Source organism: Falco biarmicus, chromosome 1 (assembly GCF_023638135.1).
Source record: "Falco biarmicus isolate bFalBia1 chromosome 1, bFalBia1.pri, whole genome shotgun sequence".
NCBI classification, from domain to species: domain Eukaryota; kingdom Metazoa; phylum Chordata; class Aves; order Falconiformes; family Falconidae; genus Falco; species Falco biarmicus.
Genome location: NC_079288.1, coordinates 27166001 through 27191795, shown reverse-complemented (window position 1 = coordinate 27191795; position 25795 = coordinate 27166001). Strand labels below are relative to the sequence as shown.

The following is a 25795-nucleotide window of genomic DNA, read 5'->3' as shown; positions in this document are numbered from 1 at the left end:
GGTGGGTCTGCGAGGATGTGGCTAGGTCATTACCTGGGGTAAAGGAAACAAGTAGAAGTGAATACTTGCAGGAGCAGTGGCAGGATAAATACCACTGCACATGCTGACAGCTGTGCATCCAAAGCTGCTTTATCAGCATGGCTCAGTATGCCTCTGCAGCTGGGTGCTTTGTGCAGGAAGCCCAACATCAATGCTGCCAGCCCACTGGCAGAGGGGCTGGGGGGCAAACCAGTTGCATACCCACCAGCTCAAGGTTGCCAGTTGGGGCCCCACACACCCCCCAAAGAAAGGAGAGCTTCTGCCAGCTGTGCTGCCTGATTGCCTAGGGCTGGGTGTTTGCCTGGTACCTGCTCCCCAGCCACAACCTCAGCCAAAGGGCTGTGTAATAATGAGCAGAGCTGCAGGCAGTGGAAACCTCTGTGCAGTGCGCAGCAGCCCAGCAGCAGCAGAGGGCTCATCCAGCAAGGGGATGTTGTGTCACTCCTGAGGCTAGCAGAGGGATAGGAAGGACCTGTTGGGCAGCACAGTGCTTGTAAGTGTTGGCTTTAGCACAGTTACTTGGGAAGATGCCTTTGTGCTCCAGCAGAGCCCAATGCTGCTCAGGGCTGGAGAGCAGAGAGCTGCCAGGGAGTCAAGTGGAGCAGGGAGCAGAGGGTTCTGGGATGCCAGCCCAGCTGGAGACCCACACTATCAAACAGGCCTGGAGTAGGACGTCTGAACCAGCCGTACCCTGGCATGGAAACTGCTGGAGCCTCTAGGCACCTCCACCATACCCCATTTTTCTGGCCTGCAGTGGTGGGTCTTCCCTTGTGGCAGAGGAGGCTGCAGTCCTGCTCCGTCCCATGCACCTCTCCAGAGAGCTGGAAACTCCCAGGAGAGCAGTGAACTGGATCTCAGTGACCTGCTCGGGGGAAGCCCATTGGTTTCCGGGCTGCCGGGCAGAGCAGGGAGGCAGCTCCTCGCCCCCTCTCCCAGAAGCTGGAAGCAGGTGGCGGCTTGCCTGCTCTGCAGCACCCACACCACCTCCAGGCGATCGCAGGAGCAAGCCAGGCTTGGTCCTTTCCAGGGAGTGCTCCTGGCCTTTGTCCAGAAACAAGACTAAGCCCCACAAAGCCGAGTGGGGCTGCAGCCTCACAGGTGGGGAGCTCAGGGTCTCTACGGGATCCTTCCTTCGCCCTGACACACAGGCTTGGCCACCCTTATGGCACTGCCATCTGGGACTGGATGGTTGCCCAGAGGAGCATATATATTATACCTGTACAGCCCTAAACCCCTATATCCCCTGTTGCTCCCACCCCTGGCTGGGAGAGGGAGCTCACTGTGAGTGAGTGGCAGCAGAGGTCGGGCTGAGAGAGGCAAGGGCCAAACCGGCATCCTGCAGGATGGTGTAGGGCCAGGAAGGGCTGAGGACACTGCAAGCAGCTCCTGAGTGCAAGCAAGCACTGGGACAGACCATGGAAGGCAACACAACCATGTCCCCAAGCAGCTTTTGCAGGGTGGGGGGCTCTGGCAGTACCCTGGAAATTAATATTGTGGAGGCGTCAGGAAAAGGCTAAAGCAAGCCACTCAGAAGTGCAGGGGTGCCCCTCATGGTGCAGCCTCCCCCAGGGCAGCTCTCCGCCCCCCCCCCCCCCCACACCTCCCGGCACCTCGCGAGCGGGTGCGGCCCCCTCTCCTGCGGGCAGGGGCACAGATAGACTGGGGGGTGGATGGATGGAGCCGGCCTGGGCTGCAGGCTCTGCCAAGCTGGCCCAGGCTGGGGGGGCCGCCCTCCCCCACCCCCGGCCCCTCCGCACCGGCAGGAAGGGCTGCGCGCGCAGGGCCGCCGTGCCGGCAGCGCGACACGCACGTACAGGTGTTGCCGGACGCTGTCGCGACGGGGAGCGACGGGGGAGCGGTCCGCTGCACCGTGACCCCGCGCCGGCCCAGGCCCGGGCTCTCCGCACGGGACCGGCGCGGACAGGGGTGCACCCGCGGCTGCGTGTGGAGAAGCCCGGAGTGCCCGGTGCGGCGACCCGGCCGCACGGGCCCGGGACCCCCCCGAGCCCCCCACCCCGGCCCGGACCCCCTCTCGGCGGCCACGGGGGTGGCGCTACCCCTGCGCGGGGGGCGGAGCGGGGGTGGGGCCGTGCCGTCCCGCCCGGCGCGGAGAGCCAATGGTGGCGGCGGGCGCCGGGCGGGGCGGGGCGCGTTGGCGGGAATCCGCGGGCGGCCGCAGGGCTGTGGGGAGTGCGGGCCGGCCCGGGCCGGACCTAAAGCGAGCGGAGCGGAGCCGAGCCGAGCGCTCTTTGTTGTCTCGGCTCGCCGCCGAGTCCCGGCCGGCAGCGGTGACACGGCCCCGGGATGTCCCAGGAGAACCTTCTCGGCATGGACGAGGGAGCGCTGCGGAAGCTGGTGAGTCCCCGCGGCGGGTCGGCTGCCCGCAGCCTTTGCTGGCTCGTGGCGGCTCCCGGGGGCACGGGCCGGAGTGTGCCCGGCGGTGCCCGGCGCCCCGTCGAGGCCGGGCGAGCGGTGGCTGGCTGGGGCGCGGGCAGGGCTGGCAGCCGGGCTGGCCCCGGAGGCTTAGCCGTATCGTGGGCCAGGCCGCGCCTTCCGTAGGTGCCGGAGCTGCCGCCGCCCCTCAGCCTGGGGGATGACGGGGGCCGCTGGCCAGGACCCGCCGCAGTGCTTGGTGGGGCCGGAGAGCAGCACCGGAGGGGCCCGAGCTGTCTTGGGCCGGAGCTCTGGGCGCAGGGCAGCTCTAGCACGGCCCCGTCCTGCCCAGGGACGCCGCAGGCTCTGGCCCCGCTGCTTGGTGGCCTCGGCGCTGCGCTCGCACCCGCGCTCAGGCTGCATCTGAGTGTGCTGGCCCCGTCCCCTTGGCCGGCGGCTCCCGCCCGGGACGTTCTCTCCGGCCGCCTCCGTTAACAGCTCACCGCGCTACCGGTGCCGGCTGCCTCTGGCCCGGCTCTCCACTGCCGTGCTGCCCGGGGCTGGCCTGTGCCAGCAGCTGCGCCCCGTGCCCTGCCCGCGTGGCTGAGCATCTCCGTGTGTGGCGGCTGCTGCAGCGACGGTCGAGCCGCTTTCCTGCTCCGTTTATTTCTTCGGGAGTCAGAGCCGAGCCCGGCCTCGCGGCTGCCGGGGCTGCGTAGGCTCGGGGGGGGGGACGGGACGAGACGAGCGCCTTTGTGTCCCAAAGGTGGGACCCCGGGTGCTGGACTGTGACCTGCTCAGTCAGGGCTTTTGCACCGGCAAGACCTACAAAACGCTTGCCCTGCTTCGGGCAGCCCTGCTGCCTGCCCCCAGCCCCGGGGGTCGGGGCAGGGGGCTTGCTGGGTGCCGGGGCTGAGCGCGGGGTGGTCTGGCCCGGCTGGGAAGGGCTGCGGCAGGAAGCTGAGTCAGCCGGGAAGGCACGTCTGCGGGAACAGGAAAGAGTCGGGGTGCCGCGGCGCGGGCGGGGGGCGGGAGCGGCGCTGTGCCATGGGCAGGGGGTCTGCACGGGGCTGCCAGAGCCCCTCGATGGGCCACCTTCAGCCCGCTCTGGGTGGCAGTGCGCAGACCTGCTCGTTGGTGGTGGCCCGAGGAGCCCACCGCTCTCTGTGAGGTCCTGTTGGGGTCAATGGAGGGCCCTGGAGTGTGGGGATGGGTGGTCTGGGTTTCTCACTGTCCGGCCAGTGCTTTAGCTCAGTCATGTCCCAGCCGCTGTTCCTGGACTGAGAAGGAGCCCCAGGAGCAGTGATGGGGTGGGTGCCAGGTCTGTAGTGCGGTTGGGTCTCCAGCAGCCTGGAAAGGTGGATCTCACCCGAGCAGCAAGCACCGCTTCTCCCCAGGGCTTTGTCTTTGACCCACTGGGGCTTTGTGTCCCCAGAGCACCGGTCTCATGGCTCGGATCTCCCTGTGCCTCTGTGGCATGGGCTGGGGAAAGCCTGCTCCAAGATGACGTGAGGCAGGGAAGGAATTATTTTTCTTTCTGGTTAGGTTTTGGCTCCACTCAGCTGGAAGAGGATTAGCCCATATAAGGGAAAACTGCCTCTCCCACCGCTTCCTCCCTTTCCCTCTGCTCTCTGCAGCCTTCTGCTCCAGGTTGCTTCTCCTCCTCTCTCCCAGAGCAAGTGAGACCTTGGCAACAGTATGTGAGATCCCTGCGGGTCCTGGAGGAAGGAGGCTGGGGGATGTGAGCAGGTTCCTGCAGCCCCCTTGTCAGAACTGTGGCTGGGCTGAGAGCTACTGGGGAGCCTCTGCCCCCCATCTGCCTCCCACAGGCATCCACGTGGTTTCACCCCCCAGCTGCCTGCTGCTACCCCAGTCCTGGGGAGACCAGTTGGGATGAACTTGTGATGCAGCATGAAGATGACCAAAGGTCTGGAGGAGCCCGGGGGGGAGCTGCAGTGGACAATGTGGGTTGGGTGCTGCTGCCAGGTGGCCCTTAGCTGAGTGTCTGGAAGCAGGGGATTATTTGCTCAGGGCTGTGCCGAGCTCCAGGCTGTGTTCTGCTGGCCCAGGCTGGGGACTGCTTGCCTCTCCCAGCCCCTCCAGTTCTCAGTGTGGTTAATTAGACAGGCAGGATGCAAATCCCCTTGCAGGCAGAGACAGGGCAGGCTTGAGCTAGGAAAGTCACAGCCATGAGCTCCCCTTCTTATACCTGGTGGCCTTTGGGAAAGGCTTCAATGACCCCAAGGAGCATTGCATCTCTGCTATGTCCCTGTCACCCAGCAATCCTTCCTGCTTTCCTCTGCTCAGGAGGAAGCCACACTCTCTGTGGCTCCTTCCAAAAGTGACAGCAAAGTCTGGGGCTGCAGGAGGTGTTTGATGTGCCTGGGTCCTGTTCCCAGAGCAGTTTGCCAGTGGCCGGGCTCCAGCCTTCCCAAGTGCTCTGTGCTCAGCTGCTCTGGGAACCAAATGGATGCAGGGCAGTAATTAGCCCTCCTGGAGGATCTGCCAGCTGTGCTGGGGCTCTGAACACTGCTCTGCTTGAGCATCATCAGGAAAGCAGCTGATGGGTGCCTTGCCAGCACCCTTTTCACAAAGCCATGTTGTGTGTGTGCTGAGGCAGGCGTTTGCTCATAACCACTAATTTGCCGTTGGCTGGGCAGGGCTGGTGGGGCTCTGGCATGTGCTGATCCCTGGGCCTGCCCATGCCAGCAGGGTTGGGCCTCTCAGATCCTCCCCACCCCTGGATCCAGCTGTGGTTTCCGGCACACTTCCCCTTGCTGCTGGCCATGGAGCCTCCAAAGCCACTCATTTGCCTCATCCTGGCTCCCTGCTGACGTGGGCTTGGGACAAGGCTCTTTCTCCTGCTCTGCTGCCATTTCTCCTGTGGGGAGAAGACTTCCAGGACCTGGGTGCAGGTCAGGTCCCAGCTGGAGCCTCCTGTGCAGGGCAGACCTTGGAGCTAATAGACAGGTGTCATGTAGCACGGGGGTGCCAGGGTTCCCCCTGCTCTGGGATGTGTGGGGTGGGTACCCCATCATGCCTGCCGCCCCCCCCCCCCCCCTTCCTTGCACTTCTGGCTTCTGCAGCTGCTGCCCCCCTCCTCATTGCTCTGACCCAGCTGCTGGAGACAAGCCATGCAACACCAGCAGCTTATTTAGGGAAGGACCAGGGCTTTGGCCTCCTAGCATGTGACAGAGTAGTGTTTTTCTGTCCTCAAGGCCTTTGCATGGCTGTGGGGAGAGCCATGCTTGCCATGGGGCCTCCACCTCCAGCCCCTTGTTTTGGGCTGGACCGGGTTCTGTTGCTCCCCCAGCCCATTGCTGCCACCCCCATTGCTGCCACTGTTGTGCACTGTGGAGCTGGGCTTCCCGGTCAGCCAGGGTGTCCACTGTCTCTGCTGGATCAGGAAGGGCCCCATCTTACGCCTTTCTCCTGGAAGCCAGCATCCCTGCCTGTGGCAGCATCCCCAGGGTGCAGACGGCTGCCCTGGGCAGGCAGGCCCAGTGCAAACGGGAAATGGGAGGCCCATGTGGACAAAGGGGCTGGTTTCCTTCCTGACATCCCCCTGCCCTGGCAATGCAGTGGCTCCTGCTCTTCCCAGCTGCTTCCTTGCCCTTGCACTGGCAGAGATGCCAGCTCTGGATAAGAGCTCGGGGGCCTGCAGCCCCAGCTCTGACCAGGAGGCAGACACATGCTGCTGTGGGATGTGAAAAGTGGCGCAGCATGCTGGGAGGGATGGCACTGCCAGCCAGTGGGGGGGGGGGGGCTGCCAGAGTGGGAGGGAGCATGCCCTTGCAGTTGCGTGCATTTTCAGTGCTGGGTTGGCATGGAGGAGCTGCCCCAGGGGTCGGTGGTCCCAGCTGCCAAGCATCCTGCTAGGGCAGGGGTCCTCAAACTTTTTAAACAGGGGGCCGGCGTGCGGATGAAGTGGCAGGAGGTCATCTGCGGCTGCTTCGTTTCCCCCCACCAACCCCTGGCGGGGGGGGTCTGTAAATACTGGGGGCCGGATTGAGGACCCTGGGGGGCTGTATCCGGCCCGTGGGCTGTAGTTTGAGGACCCCTGTGCTAGGGTTTCCTGCCAAGCATCCATCTGGGGAAGGATAATGCCCCTGGCTGGCACGGGCTGGGTTCACTGGGATGGAAATATCCTCCCCTGGTCCCCAAACCCCAAGCAGCCAAGGTGAAAGGCAATGTCTTTGTGGGGGCTCTGTGAAGGGGGGTTCTGTGGGTGGGTGGTGGATTGGGGCCCTCAGCACTCTTCAGCCTGGGTACAGCTGAGGGACCAGCCCTGGATTCTCACTGCAGCGGAACCTGAAGAGCCCGGATGGGTGGCCTGGTGGTGGCCTGTGGGACTGGGAGGGAGGGGTCTGATGTTCTTGTGCCATGGCGTAGCTGCAGCTGCTCCCAGCATGCTGGGGCTTGTTGCTGACAGCAGCTGCTGGGGGTCACAGGGTTTATTTTTAATGAGCTCCATGGGAAATTGCCTCCTGGGCTCAGTCCTGATGTCCCACAGCAGGATGATGGGAGGACAGTGGGGCTGTGCCTGCCCTGGCTGGCCTTTCCCTGCAGATTTGGCTGCCTTCTGCCCCTCTTCAGCTTGGGAGGGGCCTGTGCATGGCCCCCTCAAAGCATTTGGGCCTGTGGCAGGACAGGGGCTGGGGACCTGATCTGGAAGAGGGGAAGCAGCTCAGGGTGCCTGTGCCAGGTCCTGGCACATGGCCTTGTGTGGGCTGAGAAGCACCCATGAGATGTTCATGGGTGGGCTGTAGGGGGGGTCGTGGCCACGCTTCCTACATACAGAGGGTTGGACTTTGATTTAGGACAGATCCTGCTCATGGATTGGCTCTGAGAGCTGCCTGCCATCCCCTAGTACTGGGTGAGGGTAGGTAGGGCTGCAGGGGGGGTGAGGGGCACCTCTCCTCAGTGGGGTGCTGGGACCCTCCAAATCAACACCTCCTGGGTGCTGTGGGGGTGGGAGGGGAACAGACTCTGCTGTCCCACTCTGCTGTCTCACCCACCTTGCGTGGAGCGGCTCATCCCTGTGCTGATGGCATTGGGAGGCAGGGCTGCAGCGAACCAACCCATGGAGGCTGCATGGACCACCAATGGGCATTTATGCCATGTGCCCCGTCTCCTTGCCCCTCGCATGCCTAGAGGTCTGGATGCCACCATGACAGCCCCTCTTTGCCATGGCTGGTCTCAGCATCCTGCCCCCCGGGGGGAGCTGTGCCCGCTCCCTGCAGGGCCAGGCAGTGCCGGGCAGTGTATGCGTGGGCCCTGACAGACAGACGGCCCCATTGTATGGTGTGTGGGCAGCCACAGCAGCCCAGCGGAGGGCGGTACCAGGACTGAACTGGGGGGCCACAGCCACTGGTGCCAGTGCTGAGCCCTGCCCTGTCACACCCAGCTGGAGGCAACGCTGGACCTGACTGAGCGGCGCCGCATCCGCTCAGCCATCAGGGAGCTGCAGCGGCAGGAGCTGGAGCGGGACGAGGAGGCGCTGGCATCCAAACGCTTCCGCCCAGAGCGTGGCAGCCACCGACAGGACGACAAAGAGAACTGGCCGCGGTGAGTTTATGAACTGGGGCCGGGGTCTCACTTTGCTCCAGGGGCCAAGCGTTGTCCCCACTGTGGCTTGAACAGAGTTGGGTGGGTGTGAGGGTGGGAGCAGCCCGGCGCCAAGCTGTTTGGTGCGTGGGAGGTGCCCATTGCCTGTATTTGCTGGCTGCCTACGAGAGGACTTTGCTTCTGAGTACCCATGGCAGCTCCCTTCTGGCTGTTCTCGCCCCTGCGCAGGTCCCAGTGCCTGGAGGAGAAGCAGCAGGCAGCCCTGGCTGCCTTGTCCCAGCAGCTTGAAGCCATCACTGATGTGGAGGAACTGACAAAACTGGTGAGCGACTGTGTGCCGGGGCTGACTGTGTGCCGGGGCTGACTGTGTGCCGGGGCTGACTGTGTGCCGGGGCTGACTGTGTGCCGGGGCTGACTGTGTGCCGGGGCTGACTGTGTGCCGGGGCTGACTGTGTGCCGGGGCTGACTGTGTGCCGGGGCTGACTGTGTGCCGGGGCTGACTGTGTGCCGGGGCTGACTGTGTGCCGGGGCTGACTGTGTGCCGGGGCTGACTGTGTGCCGGGGCTGACTGTGTGCCGGGGCTGACTCTGCTTCTCTCCTGGGTCTTTCCTTCTTGCAGCTGCGGGCAGCAGGTGAGTATGAGGAGCGCAAGCTGATTCGAGCTGCCATCCGCAAGCTGCGGGCTGAGGAGATTGAAGGTGAGGCACCATCCTTGGGTCCCAGAGCAGCTGCCCTGGTGAGCCTGTGACATGGGCAGCTTCCTAAACACTGCCTTTGCTTCCAATCCAGCTGCAACCCTGGCTGGGAACACACAGAGCAGCCGAAGGGACAGCAGAGAGCCTCCTGCAGTGCCTGGGGATGCAAAAAGCAGCCGGAGGGATGATGCTGAAACACCAGCCCTAGCTGACAGTGGGAAGAACAGCCAGAGGGGTGATACTGAGCTGCCAGCCCTGGATGTGAGTGGGGAGAGCCATGACAAGGGCAGTGCTGAGCCCCTGGCTACATCTAGGAGTGGGGACACCAGCCAGCAGGATGATGCAGAGCAGCCGGTGCTGGCTGGGCCAGAAGACAGTGGCCACAGGGGTGCTGCAGAGCAGCCCCCTGCCCAGGAGGCCAAAGGCTCAGTGGTGAGTGTGCAGGGTGCTGCTGGGGGGATAGAACTACTGAAAACCTCCCTGGGCTCTTGTGCCAGCCTGCCTGTGGCACAAACTCCCAGGCATGTCAGGCACACCACCTGAGGGAACTGGGGAGGTGGAGCTGGGGGCCTGGGGGATGCAGCTGGGCTGTGCCAGTGTGGCTGCAGTGGTGGTAAGCTGGGGGCTCAAGTCTGGGTGTCCAGGCTTCTCCCTGAGGATGCAGCCTGGGTGTGAGTGCTGTGGGGGAGTGGTCTGTGAGACCCCTCAGTGTGCTTGGTGCACCCCTTCCTGCTGTGGCTCTGGCAATGGTGCTGTTTGGAGATGTCAGCCACTCATCCTGCATGCAAGCAGCTGCCTGCATCAATCCCCTTGCACAGGCAGAAACCATGATCCCTCCCATCCCCCTCCCCATGCTGGTTCCTGCTGGCTCTTGAGGTGCTGGGGCTCACTCTGGAGCAAGGCTGGTGCCCACCAGCCATGGTGGGGGCTCTCTGGGTGGGGGAAATCTGAGCTGGTGTGCAGGGCTGAAAGGAATGGCACATGCCTGGGTTTCCTATGCAGCAGTGGTGACCCCACAGGGGACTGTGGCTCTTGTGGTGGTAGGCAATCGCTGCAGGGACACCATGTGAGGTTGCCCTTTGCAGGAGAGGGTGGGGAAGGGAGAAGAATTGGTTATAACCACAGCCAAGCAGGAAGGTGTAGGTCCCCACATCTGCCTCCATTCACCCCAGCTTCCACTTCTGCCTACCCTGGGGCCATGGCAAGTGTCTGCAGGGAGGACCATGGCCCTGTGCCACCTTTCAGCACTGTCTGCCTTCCCCATCCGGATGTGCTGGCATGTTGCCCCCAGTCCTGGCCGTGCTGGGACATCTCCCGAGCAGCTGGCGGGGCTGTTGCACTCTGGCTGATTGATCCAAACCCAAGGCCATTTCCCTTAAACGGCAGCTGCAGTGGTGCCTGGGTTTGGGTCTTGGTTTCCCTGTGCTTTTTCAGGGTATGGGTTGCTCTCAACCTCTCACTCTGACTCCAGGGCCGTCGGTGCCTGGAGCCCACAGTGTTCCTAGAGGCACTGGCACAGCCAGGACTGTGGCACCCTGTGGTCTGGCTGGTGACAACAGAACACCATGCCTGGTCCTGCTCAAGCATATGTTGGGGACATGCCTGTCACCTGCATGTGGTCCTGTGCACAGAGGATCACGTCATTTGCTGAGCAGAGCTGCTGGTGCTGCGGGGCAGGGACAGGGTGATGCAAAACTGGGTGATCCTTGCCTCAGGGGCACTAGACAGGGTCTGTTTTCCCCTCCTGGCAGCCATGCTGGACAAGGCTGGTGTACTTGTGGCCGGGGCCACAGAGGGACCCCAGAGCCAGCTCCTTGCTCCATGCCCTGGTGCTTATCAGCCCCATGCAGAGGAGTACCAGGAGCTGCAGGGTTGCACAGGGTTTGGGCCCCTACTTCAGTGGATATAGCATCTCCCTGCCTGGTGGAGGCAGCAGGGTGTGGGGACACTTGTCTCACTACCAGCCTCCTGCAGCGAACCCTGGGCAGGGAGCGGTTTGTCCATCCCTGACAACATGCCAGTAGGGACCTGGGTGGCATGGGAAGAGGCCACGGCCTGCAGCATATCCCTGGCTGGGTGGCAGGGGTGGGACAGGGTGACCTGGTTAGAGACCAGAGTGGGGCTGGCCCCGCTCACACCCTGCTTTTCCCCAGGCCCACAGGCAAGATGACATGGTGGAGCGGGAGAATGTCCCAGCTGGGATGCAGGAGCTATGCAGACAGCAGGCGGGAGACCCCCAGAAACCCAGCACCCAGGGTGAGTCCCTGTGAATGCCAGTGCCAAAGCTGTCTTGGGTGCGTGCCTGGGGCTGGAGCAGTGCCAGGGCCAGCTGTGGGCAGGAGGATGGAGAGGGCAGTACCACATCTCCCAAAGGTGTGGGCAGGGGAGCTGAGCACCTGGCGGGGCCATGGGAGCCAGGATGCTCTGCAGGTAGCCACAGGGATGTCCTGCAGGTAGCCACAGGCTTCTCCCCATGCAGAGCCTCTTCTCTCTCCTGCAGCTGTGGTCTTGGGGACCCTTGTGGTCCTGGAGCTGCAGCCGGCCCAGGAGCCTGGTCTGGAGCCTGAAGATGGTGGCAAGGAGCCGGCGCAGGGCCAGCTGTGCTCCCTGGATGCAGCCCAGCCCAAGGGGCAGCACCAGGCAGCTTGGAAGGAAGGGAGCCCCGGCAGCCCTGCGACAGCCCAGGAGCCTGGTGGAGGGCAAAGCCACCAGGTGGAGCAGCCCAGTGCTGGCAGCCAGGTACGGAGCTGGCAGCATGGTCCAGGGCTGCCACTGCCCTCTTCACTAGGGGCTGGCAGCCCTGCAGGTGAAGGCAGCCGGGTGGTGGGAGGGAAGGCTGGGGGGGAGGGTGTGCTCTCCTCAGCTGACTGCTTTGCCCCTTTCAGTCCCTGCAGCTCGGTGTTGGGGTGCATGGTCAGGTGCCAGAGCCAACCAGAAGGTGTGGGGAGGCATCAGTGGGTAAGTGTAGCCCCACAGGGAGGGAGTGCTGGGGCTGTGCCTGTGTCATGTCCACCTCCACTGCCCCCCTGCCCTGTGGCACATGCATCCCGGCAGTGCAGGAAAAGGAGTCAGCCCTGGGGATGTGATTTAAGTCTATGCAACTGGGACAGGAATGTGAGGGCAGGACATGGCCAGGCCAAGGGCCATCCACAGCCAGTGGCCATTTGCCACCCAGCTGTGCAGTGACAGTGCCTGCCCCAGCTGGGTGCCGGAAGAGCAGGGTGCCAGGGAAGAGCAGGGTGCCAGGCGGGCTGTTTACCAATCCTTCAGCTCCAGGCTGGGCAGCAGCAGGGCCATGAAAGGGAATCCGTGCAGGCAGCAAACCCTGGCCTTTTGCATTCTTTGTCCCAATAAGGCTAGGAGTCATGCGTCTGCTGACCCTGACCCCCCTGGAGCTATGCTCACTGGCCAGGCCAGGGCCAAGCACCTTACTCCTCCCTGGAGCCTTGAGGGATCACAGTGGCCAGCAGCTGCCCTCTTCCTACTGCTGGGAAAACCATCCCCATGGCTGTGCTGGGAGAACAGGAGGGTGGGGGGGGGAGGGCCAGAAGGCAGCTCTTTGTCCCCAGGGTCAGGGTTCCCACTTGCAGCCACCCTTGCAGGTGGAGATCCCCTTCTTCCAAGAAGCCCTGAGGGGCTGCTGGCATCTGGGAAGGCAGAAACCTTGGGGAGATGCTGGTGGGTGGTGGGCTGCAGCACCAGGGCAGAGGGAAGCATACAGTATCTGACTCTCCTTGTCTCACCTAGGGGCTGAAATCTGGGTACTGGGGAGAGGCTGAGGCCCCCCCTGCCCCTTGCAAACTTGGGTATCAGCAACTCTGGCCCCAGGCCAGAGCACTGCCTGCTCAGTGCCTGCCTGCACCCTGGGTGCCCCCAGGCAGGGGCTGAGCCACTGGGCCCCCTCACCTTCCCCTCCAGAGGCAATGCAGGGCTGGCCCTGCTATGCCAGGGCCTGGTGGGTGCAAGAGCGATCCCAATCTTCCAGCACAGACCCCAGGTACCACTCACTGACATGCTGGGGTGTGGGTACCCCAACATCTGCCTTGCTCTCCTCTGCAGTGTAGTTTGGCACTGCAGGGCAGAACCAGCTGCCTGCGGTGCGCGGTAGCCTCTGAGCAGTGGTGGATGTTGGCATTATGCTCTGGGGAGTGTGGGATGACAGGGAGAGGGGCCCCAGAGACTTGGAGGGGGGATGTGGTAGAGGGCAGGGATGGCAACAGCACCTTGTGCCTTGCTCACCCTCTGCTCCCCTTGCATATCTGGCCTGTCCCTTCCCAAGTAGCAGTGACCACCCGGGATGTAGCAGGGACCCCGGTCTGCCTGAACACTCACCAGCTGGAGCAAGCGCCCTCCTGTCTGCGTTTGGCTGGCCGCACAGGTAAGGTCCCAGTGGGAGCTGCCTCTGCTCTCTCTGCTTCCCAGTGGTGGGAGAGCCTGGGGAGGCACGGAGCTCTGCAGTGGCAGGACACTGCTGGCTGCTGCTGGCTGAGCAGTGCTGGCTGCCCACCTGCTTTCTTGCCCCCGTCCCCCCTCCCCTCCCCAGCATCCACCCTTCCCCACCCGTGTCCACAAGCAGCCAAGGCCCCAGTGGAAGCAGGGGGGCCGGAGCTTGGAGGGAAGGGCAGCATGGGGGGCGGGGGGGGGGCGGGCAGCATGCATTGCGTTAGCACCGAGGCACATGAGGCATGTGCGTGGTGGCAGGGCACTGGAGGGGGGTTGTGCCCCCACGCACGGTCTGGGCACCCAGGGGCGCAGCATGCCTGGTGGGGTCGCCGCACCACCGGTGACCCCACCATGCTTGTCCCGTGTCCGTGTCCCCCCCCCCCCCCCCCCCAGAGACCAGCCCCGCCGCGTCCCTGCCGCGGGCCGCCTCGGTGCGGGAACGCGCCCAGCGCTTCACCCCGGCGGGGGCGGGCGGCGCGGGGGGGCGGGCCGGGCCCGGCCAATGGCAGCGGGGGGCCCCGCACGGCACCGCCGGGGACCGCTCAAAACGCGCGGGGCAGCGGCGGCGGAGGCGCAGAGCGGCGTCCGGCCACGGTCTCTGCCAGTCCTCGCCCCGGCCTCGACGGCATGAAGACCTGCTTCACCATCGAGATCAAGGATGGGCGCGTGCGGCCCCTCGCACCCTGCGTCGTGGCCACCCCCGGCAGCCAGCGGGCAGGTGGGCACCATGCAGGGGCGACCAGCGGCAGGGGCACCCCCGGCAGCCAGCGGGCAGGTGGGCACTGTGCAGGGGCGACCAGCGGCTGGGGCACCGGGTGGGTGGGTGGGGTGGGGGAGACGGGGTGGTGCAGGCAGGTGGTGTCCCTCGGGAGACAGCCGGGGTGGGTGGCAGGGGCAGAGAGCCCCCGTTCTGAGGACGGGGTGGGGAAGATGAGCTGCGCAGCGGTGCGCCGTAGGGATGGCGGGCCTGAGTGGCATCATTCAGGGAGGTAGGACTGGGAAAGGTGGGCAGGTGGGCCCACATTTGGGAGGCAGGCACCATAGGGACAGTGGGCAACAGCAGGCAGGTGGACACTGGCAGAGCCATAAGCAATGTGGGACAGTGCTCCCAGCAGGATGATGTGGGCAGTGGAGCAAATGGGTGCCAGTGGGCAGTTGGGCACTGGCAGAGCGGCAGGCACCAGTGAGCAGGTGGAGACCAGCAGGGAGATGAGCAGCAATGAGCAGGTTGGGTAGTGATAGGCCAGGCAGGCATTGATGGGACATGTGAGCAGAAGCGCTGGCATTTGGGTGCTGGAGGCTGAGCATCTGCACTGCCAGAAGAGCAGGGACCATGGGCAGAAGTGTGCCTGGCAGCCCTCACCCTTTGGCAGGGACACTCAACCTGCTCGGGGCATCTCAGTACTGGCCCTGCAGCCTGTCACTCTCCCTGCTCTCCTGCCACATTCATGCTCTGGGTCCTTTCCCAGCCCCCTGCCCAACCCCTGCAGGCCTGCCCCATCCACTGTCCCCACTGACCTGCTGGTCCAGGGAATTCCATGCTGTCCTGCACTGTCCCACCCCTGCTGCTGCGCAGTGTCTGATCTGGCCCTGCCTGCCTGTGGATGTGGCTGGCTCAGGATGCTGGGCCCATCCCTTGCACCAAGGGGGTCTTGGCTCCAGCTGGAGCACTGGAAAGTACCCTTTCATGGGGGGAGGAGGATGAGCCAGGGTGGGAAAGTGGCCTGGTTTCCTTGTCCCTTGGTTGTACTCTGAGCCCTTCCCCTGTGCCAGAGTTCAATGCCCACTGCTGAGGCAGGGTGCGTGCTGCAGCCAGGCAGCCTGTCCAGAGCCGCTCCCCAGGTGTGGAGCTGAACCTGCCAGGCTGGGGCTGCAGCAAACCCTGTGTGCCTCTTGCTCCTCTTGTAGAGGTGACCCTGGGGCTGCGCAGCACCCCTATCCGCATCACCACTGTCCCCAGCAGCGTCAGCAGCCTCTGCAGCATCAGCAGCAATGTCACCAAGGTGAGTGCCCAGAAGGGCTGGGTGCCATGGGCTCATACTTGGGGGCTTCTGGGCTTGGGGTGGGGAGCAGTGACTAGGTTGGGTGGGTTGGCACTGGTGGTACAGTCCAGAGGCTGTGCCTGTTTTCCTTTTTACAAAGAGACCCTGAGGTTCATGTGTAGACCCACAGTCCTAGCCACATGAGTCCCCAGTGCCCTGGACTGTGCCATGTATGCAGACTCTCAGGGTGCCAGGGGGAGAGGTGGGCTGGGAGCCATTTGTGGGTCTCCCTCTGTTTTAAACACCCTTTAGTGTGGGAGCAGCTTGGGGAAAAATCAATTGCCACCCATCCCTCTATTTTCCCTCCTGGCAATGGACCTTGGTCATGGCGCTGGGGTCCCTGCCCCAGGGGAGGTTCCCTGAGAGTCTCTGATCTACCCTGGAGCTGTGGGCTGGGGTCCTGCCTCCTCCTGCACTGCAGTCAGCAGCAGCCCCAGCCCGCCTGGCCCAGGTGGGATTCTTGGGTGTGACTGGAAAAAAAACACCAACCAAAAAACCCAACAAAAACAACAACAAAGAAAACCCCCAAACTGAAACCCTCTGCTCTGTTTTGGGGGGGGAGAGGGATGCACACGCAGCCCTCCCCCCACCCTGGGTGGCGGAGCTGGGTGTACACGGGAGGCAGCCCCGTTCAAGTGCTTTTATCTGCTCCTGGCCATCTAGGGTAATGCGAGGCGCTCATGCATGCAGCCTTGGCAGGAGCAGGGATGTCAAGTGCAGCGCTGCCTTGCTTGTGGCCCTGCATGCGCTTGGCTCTCCCAGCTGCCTCTACCTACGTGACATTGCCAGTGGCATGGCACCACTGGTAGCCCTGGCTCCGCTGTCTTGCTCCGTCCTCGGCTCAGCCCTTACTGGCATGAAGCAGGTAGCACCCACAGCCTGGCAAGGCTGCTTTCAAGTGCTGCCTGCACTAATTGGCAGGCCCTGCTGCCTGCGGGCAGCTCGCTGCCTGCAGAGGGGTGACTTCCCCGCATTAATGTGCTTGGGCAGGCTTGGCCTGAGCAGCCCGTCAGCTCTCATTAAGGTATTAGCGGTGCTGCCTGGTGGGGTGGGGGCATTGGGACCCATCAGCTGCCCAGCGGGAGACACAGCCTCCAGGTGTGATCCCAGTGGGCAGGGAGGACGAGGAGGCGGCAGCAGCAGCGGTAGTGGTGCTGGCAGCCCTGCCAGGTAGGGCTTGGTCAGAGGGACCAGCGGGGTGTGGGATCTGGGGACAGTGACTGCTGCGGCATGTCCTCTCACTGGTGGGGTGCTGCCTGTGCCCATTGTGCAGGGATCTGCACCCCTGGGGTACTCATCAGGCAGCACAGGGGGAATGGGATGGAGGCCCCCAAAAATCGTGGCTGGGGCCCTGGCGCCAGCTTGGGGCTGGAGATGTTGGTGTGTTGTGGGTGATGCAAGCCAGGAGCAGGAGGGTGCTCGGACGAAAGCGCACATGGCGTGAGTGGTCCCCAGCCCTGGAGCACATCCGACACAATGATGGCCTTGGGCTGATCCCACATGGGGGCTCTAACCCATGTGCTGTGCCCCCCGGCCATGCTAAGCTGGCACTCGGGGGCACTGGCAGCCGTCTGGGGCTGGGGGGGCCGCTTGTCAGGGCTCCCCCTCACTGAGCCACCTGGCTCCAGGGCTGGAAATGCTGCCAAGTGTCTGTGCCTGCCTCGGTACCCCTGCACAGGACCCCCAGCCACTGTGACAAGAATAGCCCAGCAGGCGTGGAGCCCTGCTGTGCCGGCCTCCAGATGGGGGTGGTGCACCCAGAGCCCCTATAAAGGGTGGAGGACAGCTGAGGGGCTTGCCACAACGCCTGCTGGACCGGCACTGCTGCCATGCCAGGGGTTAGCCTGGAGAGGCTGGCGCAGGCCAGAGCGGCTGAGCTGGTGGAGCTGCGGCAGGAGCTGGGGGCTTTCTGGGTGGTGGTGGAGGGGCAGCTGGAGCAGGTGCTGCGGCGGGTGCAGCCTCTGGTGCTGGCGCTGCGGGCGCTGGAGGAGGAGCACCTGGAGCTGCGGGCAGAGCTGGCACGCCTGAGCCACCGCCTCGACCTGCTGGTGCTGTGGCTGCGGCTGCAGGAGCCCCCCGGGGAGGACCTCAGCACCCTCTTCCTGGAAGCACTGGACCCTTGCACATCCTTTGAGGGCATTGAGGAGCCTGGTGACCCCGTGGCTCATCCGCCTGCTTTTTCCAGCATGCGCCAGCAATCGGCCCCACACCTCTCCCAGAGCGACAGTGGCGTGAGTGCAGGCAGCTCTGCCCCACGGCAGCGCCTGGCAGGGGGGTGAGAGGCTGGCACCGGCCCGTAGGGGTCCTGAGGGTGCCTGGAGCCAAGGTGAAGCTGCTGGCACAAGGTGGAACTGTGGCTGCGGTGCATGGTGATGCAGTGTCACTGGGATCTGCTGCCATTTGGGCTTGCTGCAAATGGCACCCACCTGTTCTGTGCTGCTGGCACGCTGGCCCGGCAGGCGGGCTTCCCGCAGCTGTCCCACCCCTGCCCGCACACAGCAATGGTGAGGTGCAGGTGGTGGCACATGGCCAGTGTCACCGGCCAGCAGCTTTGTGGTGGACCAGATGCAGAGCCAGGGCAGCAGGACAGAGGATGGGGCCAGGTGCGTGGCAGGGTTGCTCCAGTCCCATGCTGGCACCTCCTCTCTGCTGCCTCCGTGCCCTATTCCGGGCCTGGCCCACTGCCTGCTGTGCATTGCTGGGGGGTCGTGCTGAAAAGGACTTGGTGTCCTGGCTTTGCTCTGTTAGGGGCCAAGCTGGCCTAGATCCTGAGCAGGGACGCGGGGGAGGCTCTTGATCTCCTGCGCAAGATCTTTTCTCTGCTAAGTCCCTTAATTCCCTGGAAATCCCTTGTGCCGCTGACAGCACACACTGGCCTTGCCAGCACCTTTCCTGCTGCTGGGCACCAGGTGCTGCCCAGCCTGCAGCACCAGAGCAGACCCTGCCTGCTGGAGGGCCCCGGCGGCTGTGGTGATGGGGTGTGGGGAGTATCTGGGGATGTTTAAGCAACCAGACTGGGAGCAGGTCAGACACTGTCATGCCCTCCTGGGGCAGGCAGTGCTGCAGGGGGGCACATTGCATTTCCCTGCCTATCCTGGTCGCTGCAGTTGCCCATGGTACCCCACTGGCTGTGAGCTGTTTTGTCGCATGTGGCATGTCTTCTCCAGGGTCACTGCTGCAAGCGGCACTGGGCAAGTGTCAGGGTGATGGGGACCCTGGACCCTGAGCTGCGTGCAGGGTGGCCAAGCTGGTGCAGGTTCAGTTGCACAGTCCTATCCTTGTAGATGGAGCCAGAGGTGGTGGAGCAGCCCCAGGCACCAAGGCTGGAGCCAGAGCTGCCCAATGGCATGGAGAAGGTCCAAGTGAGGGAGCTGGAGAGAAGGCGTAAGCTGAACATCGAGGAGCTGAACAGGATCGAGGATGAGGATGTTCTGGATAAGATGGTACCTCCTCTGCCACTGGGCTCCTGGGGGAAGGCGGTGGGACCCTGAGCTGGTGGCAGAGGGGTGATGCTGACCACCTCCTCCTCCTGCAGCTGGATCAGACAACAGACTTTGAGGAGCGGCGACTGATCCGAAATGCCATGCGGGAGCTGCGCCAGCGCAAGCGAGGTACTTAGTATGGTGAACCCAGCAGAAGTTGGGTCTCTGGCAATGGCATTGTAGGTAAAGCTGGCAGGGTGCTCGAGCAGGGCTATTCAGCTGTGGTGAAGCAGGAGGGTGTGTTGAGTCTTCTGCTGCATCCCTGGTTGTGCCAGGCTGAAGGCATCATCCTTCCTATGAACTGGTTGTGGACTGGCAGCAGCTGGCAGGACCCCTGGTGTGGCAGGGACTGTGCCCACCCCCCTTGCTTCTCACTGCTGATACCATCTCCTACCTGCCTTTGCAGACCAGCGGGAGAAGGAGCGGGACCAGCAGCTGCAGGAGATGAGGAACCAGGCTACAGCAGGGAGGACTGGCCATGCCACAGAGACCACCACCACGCAGAGCACACAGTCAGCCGATGGCTCGGCGCGCAGCACCGTCACCAAGACAGAGCGTCTCGTCCAGTCTAGTATGGGCTGGGCTGGGGGGCACAGGGTTTGCTTGCCCAGCATGGCTGGTGTGCTGGCCCTTCGGGAGGCCATGCAGAGTCTTTCCTGGTGCTCTACCATCTCAGCTTCTCTCTGCTACTTTTGCTGCTTGTCCTGGGTCTGGCTTGACTGTGCTAGAAGTAGGACCGTGGTTGAGGGCTGTGTTTTGCTGTATCTCTTCTGGCTTGTCCAGAGCCTGCCTGGGGAACTTTTAAGGGATCTGCTCTGGTTCTTCCCACCTGATCCTCCATCCTCTTGGGGTAGCAGGAGCCTTGTCTGCACCTTGGTCCCCTACACCTTTGCTCTCCCAGTCTCTGGGTGGCTCAAGCCAAGAGTCACTGTAGGGAGCTGAAGGATGCTCCAGCTCCCTGCTCCTTGCTCTGCCTGGCGGGGCCTGTGCCAACTGTACCCCTCTGTCTACCCTGGTGGGACTTCTCCCTGTTGCACTACGTTGATGTGAGGGTGCTTGGCAGCAGTGGGTGTCAATGAGTACTGATGCCCCCCTGCCCCAGCTGATCCCATAGCCTTGCCCCCTGCAGATGATGGCACCAAGACCTCCCGTACCACAACCATGGAGTCAAGTTACGTGAAGAGATCAGATGGTAAGAGCTTTTGCTGCCCTTTCCCTGTGGCATCCTCGGGGTGTAACCTCAGGGGCACTACTGCTGCTGAGCTGTCGCTGCCTGTGGCATGGGAAGAGCCCCCACACCTGCCTGGTGCTGCCTCCGTTGGCTCCCTCCCAAGGCCTCTCTCTTTCTCTCTCTATAGGTGGCAACAGCACGTTTGTTCAAACCAAATCATCCTACAGCTCCTCTTCCAAGAAGACTGGCAGGTGAGTGGTGGTGCCTCCCCAGAACCAGCCCCAAATGGTCCCTGTCAGCCATCTGCTTGCACAAACCCTCTCTGCCCAGCTTGCAGTGTCCCTGTGTGGGAATGTCTGCAAAGCTCCTGGTCACTGGAGCACATTCGCTGTCTCCAGTGGTCCCCACGGGCCTGGAGACTTGTCTGCCAGCCGGGGACACTAAGCCCACCCCCCTTCTCTCCCAGGGACATGGAGGTCTCCAAAGTGCTAGGACTGGCAATGGGCCAAGGCCACCATATGCCCTTCCCTGGGCTGCCTGCAGCCCCTCTTAACTTCATCTGTTGCTCTCCCAGTATCTTCGACCGTGAAGACGAGAGTGCCTCCAGGCAGAGCAGCCTGGCTGCACTGGAGCGGCGTCAGGCTGAGAAGAAGAAGGAGCTGATGAAAGCTCAGAGCCTGCCAAAGACATCGGCCTCACAGGCACGCAAGGCCATGATGGAGAAGCTGCAGAAGGAGGGTGGGAGGTGAGGCTGGGCTGGGGACAGGCCAGCCAGGGCAGTGAGCGCCACGTAGATAACACCCCACATCTTCTGCTGCAGCTCACCAAACCCTGTGGCAGCACGTACCGCTGTGCAGCGGTCCTCCAGCTTTGGCGTGCCCAATGCCAACAGCATCAAGCAGATGTTGCTGGACTGGTGCAGAGCCAAGACCCGGGGCTATGAGGTGAGTGCCACCTTCAGTCCCCCTCCCCGGGGCCGGTCGATCTGCCCCTCACTAACTCTCCTGCTCCTGCAGCATGTGGACATCCAGAACTTCTCGTCCAGCTGGAGTGACGGCATGGCCTTCTGCGCCTTGGTCCACAACTTCTTCCCTGAAGCGTTTGACTACAGCCAGCTGACACCCCAGAACCGCCGCCACAACTTTGAGGTGGCCTTCTCCTCCGCAGAGTATGTAGCTCTTGTGCAGTCACACAGGCTTGGGGCAGCTCTCCTGCTCATTGCCCAGGGTGAGGGAGGGGCACGGGCAGGGTGATGGTGCTGGAGGTGGGTGCCCATCAGTATTGCTCCCTTTGTGTTGTGCACCAAGGTTTGGACACCATGGGAAAGCAGTGGCTATGTGGACAGGGCCACGAGGCCAGTGCAGCCCAGTTGGGTGGCAAGGGTGGGCATGGGGGTCTGTGCTTCCTGGGTGTGGGGCAGAGCAACCACCCAAAGGCAGGGCAGCAGTCTCCCAAGCCCACCCAGCCACAGGCAGTACATCCCCTCCTGGGGTGCTGGGTGTGGGACCACAGCCCCTGGGGAGTGGGGTTTGTTTGTACTAGGTGCCTCCCTTTGCAGTTGTAGGGGCTCAAATGCCGTTGCAGCTTCTTCAGTCTCTTCCCTTCCCCTTTTGCTTCTGGTTTTCCTGGGTGCTGAGAGATGGGAGCGCATCCAGCTGGAGGGCTGGCAGCCAGCCCCTCTCTCCTTCCTTCTGTCTCTCTCCCCCCCACTCCTCCTCCCCTCCTGCACCCTGCCCAGGGGCAGGGCTGGGCAGGTGGGGATCCCAACCTAGCCGGTGCCCAGGGTGGTGGTGTGAGCTGGGAGCTCCTGCAAGCTCCCTGGGTGCTGTGGTGCTGTTCAGTGGAGCAAGAAGGGGCCATGTGCCTGGCTCTTGGTGCTCCCGATAATGGACTTTTTGCCTTAATTGGGGAACCTGGCATGGACTTGAGAGCGCCGTTGATCCCTCCGGCCTGGAAGCCAGGTGCCCTCTTGTCCCTCCTCCTCCTCCAGCTCTTGTGAGCGTCTTCTCCCGAGCTTCCTGCACCAGGACTGTGCTGTGGGGTTCCAAGTGGAGCTGGGCAGGAGGACTGGGCTTGCCACCCCATCCTCCCAGCAGGTCTATATAGGGGCTATATAGAGCGCCACTCTGCTCTGGAACCCGCTCCCTGAGCACCTGGCGCACCAGACACTTCACTCCTCCTCTGCCTTTGTCTGTCCTTCTCTCTGGACCTCACGCCTCTCCACGCTGCTCACCCCGCCCTCCCCCTCCCTTGCTTGTGCCCCCCCAATCTCACTGAATGGCCTTGGCGTGGCGGTGCCTGGAGCCCTCCTGCCCCTGCATTGCGCACCCCAGAGCATGCAAGAGCAGAGCAGCATCTGCCCGGGGGAGGGACGGGAACTGCATTGATCTGTGTCTCTTGTTTTCTCTCTTCCTCCCCTCCCCGACTGGGCTGCGGTCACTGGCTTGCCCCTCTCTCTCCCTGCCCCCAGGAAGCACGCGGACTGTCCACAGTTGCTGGACGTGGAGGACATGGTCCGGATGCGCGAGCCAGATTGGAAGTGTGTGTACACATACATTCAGGAATTCTATCGCTGCCTGGTCCAGAAGGGGCTGGTAAAAACCAAAAAGTCGTAGCCCATTTTCACCCCCCTGGGAGCGATGGTGAGAACCTTCCCCTCCAAATATCTCCCCGTGCCTCAGAGCTGCTGCTTGGTCAGGGAGCAGCTGCTGCAGCTGGGGCAAGAGGCTGGGGGATGCCGGTGGGTGAGGGGTGAGTCCTGGCGGTGTCAACCAGTGAGGCCAAGGTGTTGTCAGGAGAGGGGTAGAGGTTCCAGAATAGCGCCCATGGGGATTTGGGGAAGGGGGGGGCTGTGTCACCCTGCGGGGCTGTTGGCTCTGTAGCCACAGGGAGAGCGCTAGCAGGAGCAGTGCTGCTGTGGCTTCTTCCTCCCCGTTGGCTGAGCCTGACCCAGGGGATTAGCTGTGGGGGATGCCGCTCTGGGTGCTCTGCAGCAGCCTGAGCTGTGCTGCCTGGGTGTGAGTGAGCCCCTCCCCAGGATGCCCTGGCATCATTGCTTGCACTTGCTGCCTCCTTGCCCCCACCCTGGGGTGTGTGCGGGCTGCCAGCCCTGGCTGCGGGAGGGGAGCGGCAGCTGCTGCTGCAGGGCCAGGCATGGGTGATGGTGACCTGCCCACACGGTGCTGCCTGCTCATATATGGGCAGGAGCAGGGAGCCTGGAAAGTGTGACTCAAGGCTTGGGTCCTGCCTCGTCTTGCAGTGTTTGTGTCTGTCTTCAGGGGCATCCTAGCTGGCGCTGGAGCCATTGCTCCCCTGGGCTCCACGCAGCACCAGCACACCGGGGCCCAAATGCTGGCTTTATAAGGACAGAGCCGCTCTCCTTGCGCTGCTGTTGCTTTGCCATCACTCCCTGAGTCAGGGCTGGCAGGGGGCCTCTAGAGCTCAGGCGGGGGCTTTCCTAAGGCCCTGAACACAGCCTCCCGCCTTCTCAGGGCAGCCAAATCACAAGGTGGGGCCAGGGCCAACCAGGCTGTGGGCTCAGAGCCCATCAACTTCAGTGCAACAGGGGCCCTGTGGGAAAGCTGGGACAGTGGGGCACAGGAGCAGGGTCCCAGCAGAGCCCTAGGCTGGGGTGCTCTCCTTGGACCTGGTGCTCCCCAGGGGGCTGGCACCTGCTGTGGAGGGTTCCTCCTCAGCTGTGCAGTTGGGTGGGCTGTGCTGGAGGGCCAAGGTGTGCAGCGGGGTTACTGCAGCCTGGGGAGACAGGGAAGAGGGCTTGTGGGGATGTGGTGGTGGTGGGTGGCAGCCTGGGTTTCTGATCCTGTTTGCGCTCAGAGCTGCCCAGTCCACCCTGTCACTGAGGCGGAGCCCCTGCCAGAGGGTGGCAGCTGCACCAGCCATGGTATCAGTGGGGGCTGCCAGTTTGAGCCAAGCAGCCCCCAGGTGCTGGCACAGCCCCTGCCCCAAGCACTTAGAGCTGCATCAGCCATTTTTGGCAACAGCGGCCTGGGATGCTCTGGTGCTGTCTGTCCCCTGATAGGTGCTGACACCTGCCACACAGCCTGGCAGGGGTGCAGGCACCCGGGTTGGAGGGGTGGCAGCAGTGGCAGGGTAGCTTGTGGACCCCCACTACCACTAGCCCCCAGCAGAAAGGTGGTGGGGCCAGTTTGGTGGATGGAGGTGGCCAGTTCCCTTCCATGCCCGCTTGGGCTGTAGCAGTGACTACCCAAGCTGTGCTGGCAGCTCCCTCAAGTTGGGGGAGAGATGGCATGTGTAGCCCAGGACACTGAGTTGGTGGTGCAGGCAGAGTGAGGGCAGGGCTGCCATTCTGCTGAAGGGGTGACTGCAGAGCCCAGAGGCTGCCGGGATCGGGGGGCAGCCATGGCTGCTCTGTCAGGGCCCCCCACGGTTGGCACCTGCTGGCCATGGCCCTGGCTAGACCCTAGCACTGGAAGCTGGTAGGCACAGGCCACCACTGAGCTGGTCGAACCTGGGCAGTGCCCAGCCTGCCAGTGGTGCTATCCTGTGCTTGGGGCAGGCACCCCCCCCAGGCTCTGGTCCAGGATGAGAATGGGAACTGGGCTGGTAGGCTGACGGGATGCAGGAGAGCAGGGCTGGGGCTTGCAGCAGGAGTGATGGGCAGCATGTGACTGTGACCCCCCTTGTCCTTCCCTGGACCAGCTAGTGGGGTTTGTGTTGGGGCCACAGCACGGATGTATGCCAGCAGGCAGGCAGGTTTCTCCCTGCAATGCACTGGCATCAGCTGGAGGAGGAGGATGGTGGGCACAGCCTGAGCAGTAGTGGGTGACTGCCAGCACCAAGAGCTGGGGCAGAGAGCACCAAGGGTGGCAAGAAATGCAGGCAGCCCCTGTTGCAGGCAGCATGTGCTCTTCCCTGGACTGTGGGTGCCAAGGGCTGGGCAGGAGCTGACCAGGACTGAGGGCAGAAGTGCTCAGTACCAGCAGGCCCTGGGCAGCGTGAGTCCCCTATCCCAGTCCCTGCAGCAGGGCAGCCCGCCCAGGGCCGTGCTGAGGGCTGCGTCTCTGCAGGACGCTGGTGGACTGCGTGCCCCTGGTGGAGGTGGAAGACATGATGATCATGGGGAAGAAGCCGGACTCCAAGTGCGTCTTCACCTATGTGCAGTCCCTCTACAACCACCTGCGTCGCCATGAGTTGCGCATGCGGCAGAAAGAGTGCTAGAGCCTGCCCTGCCTGCCATCCTGCTGCCCCCTGCCCTCAGGGTTGCCAGCAGGTGGGGAGCTGCCTGCCCTGGGAGGGTCCTGGGGGGCCACAGTACCAGCGCTGGGGGGGGGTGGAGGGGTGGGCTCTGCCACTGGGGCAACCCCATGCCTCTGCCTTGCTGAAGCTCCCTCTGCCCTCGCTGGCTGTGGCCTGACCCTGTGGGCAGGACAAGGCAGGGCAAGGCTGGCACTGCCAGGGATGCTCCTCAGCTTGGCTTGCCTCCTGTGCTCCAGTGTGTTAAGTTATTTGTTCTCCAGGAGTTGTTTGTCCCACGGGCAGCACCCCTAGGTCTCTGGGGAGGCTCAGGCATGGCTGTGTCCTTGGGCCCAGGGCTGGCATGGGTCAAGGGCTGAGCCTCAGCCAGTGTCATAGCGCATCCTACAGGTAGCGCACCTGTGAGTGGTTCTCCTTGGCCCCCTGTAAGGAAGTCCCTCTCCCCACAGCTGGCCCTGCTTGGTGCCACCTCCCTGGGGACAGCTTCATGGCCATGTGCTGACACCCTGCTTCCCACTGCACTCATGCACCCTGGGGGGCTGCAGTACCCATGTGCTGGAGAGCAGGTGGGGAGGTAAGAGATCCCAGGGGAGCAAGGAGCCCAAAGAGTGAGCTGGGACAGCAGCCCCTGCTCACCTCCCCAGCTTGGCACCGCGTGCTCAGCGCTGCTCCCTGCTCTGTCACCCTCTTTACACCTGCGTTGACACATGTACCAACACCAGCCAGACAATAAAGGTTTATTCTGTA

General features: G+C 63.4%; 1 protein-coding gene across 1 annotated transcript; it reads left to right on the top strand.

Annotated features, from left to right (window-relative positions):
- Positions 1 to 2179: 2179 nt before the first annotated feature.
- On the top strand, positions 2180 to 25795 carry SMTN (smoothelin). The gene is given in 21 exon segments (XM_056348573.1): positions 2180 to 2394; positions 7820 to 7980; positions 8209 to 8302; positions 8600 to 8678; positions 8770 to 9107; positions 10829 to 10931; positions 11176 to 11414; positions 11561 to 11633; positions 12955 to 13053; positions 13512 to 13630; positions 13632 to 13836; positions 15027 to 15121; positions 18445 to 18603; positions 18696 to 18771; positions 19049 to 19213; positions 19772 to 19834; positions 20001 to 20064; positions 20388 to 20558; positions 20634 to 20757; positions 20830 to 20981; positions 24862 to 25795. Coding segments are annotated over 21 exon segments (2781 nt in total). The 5' UTR covers positions 2180 to 2343; the 3' UTR covers positions 25013 to 25795.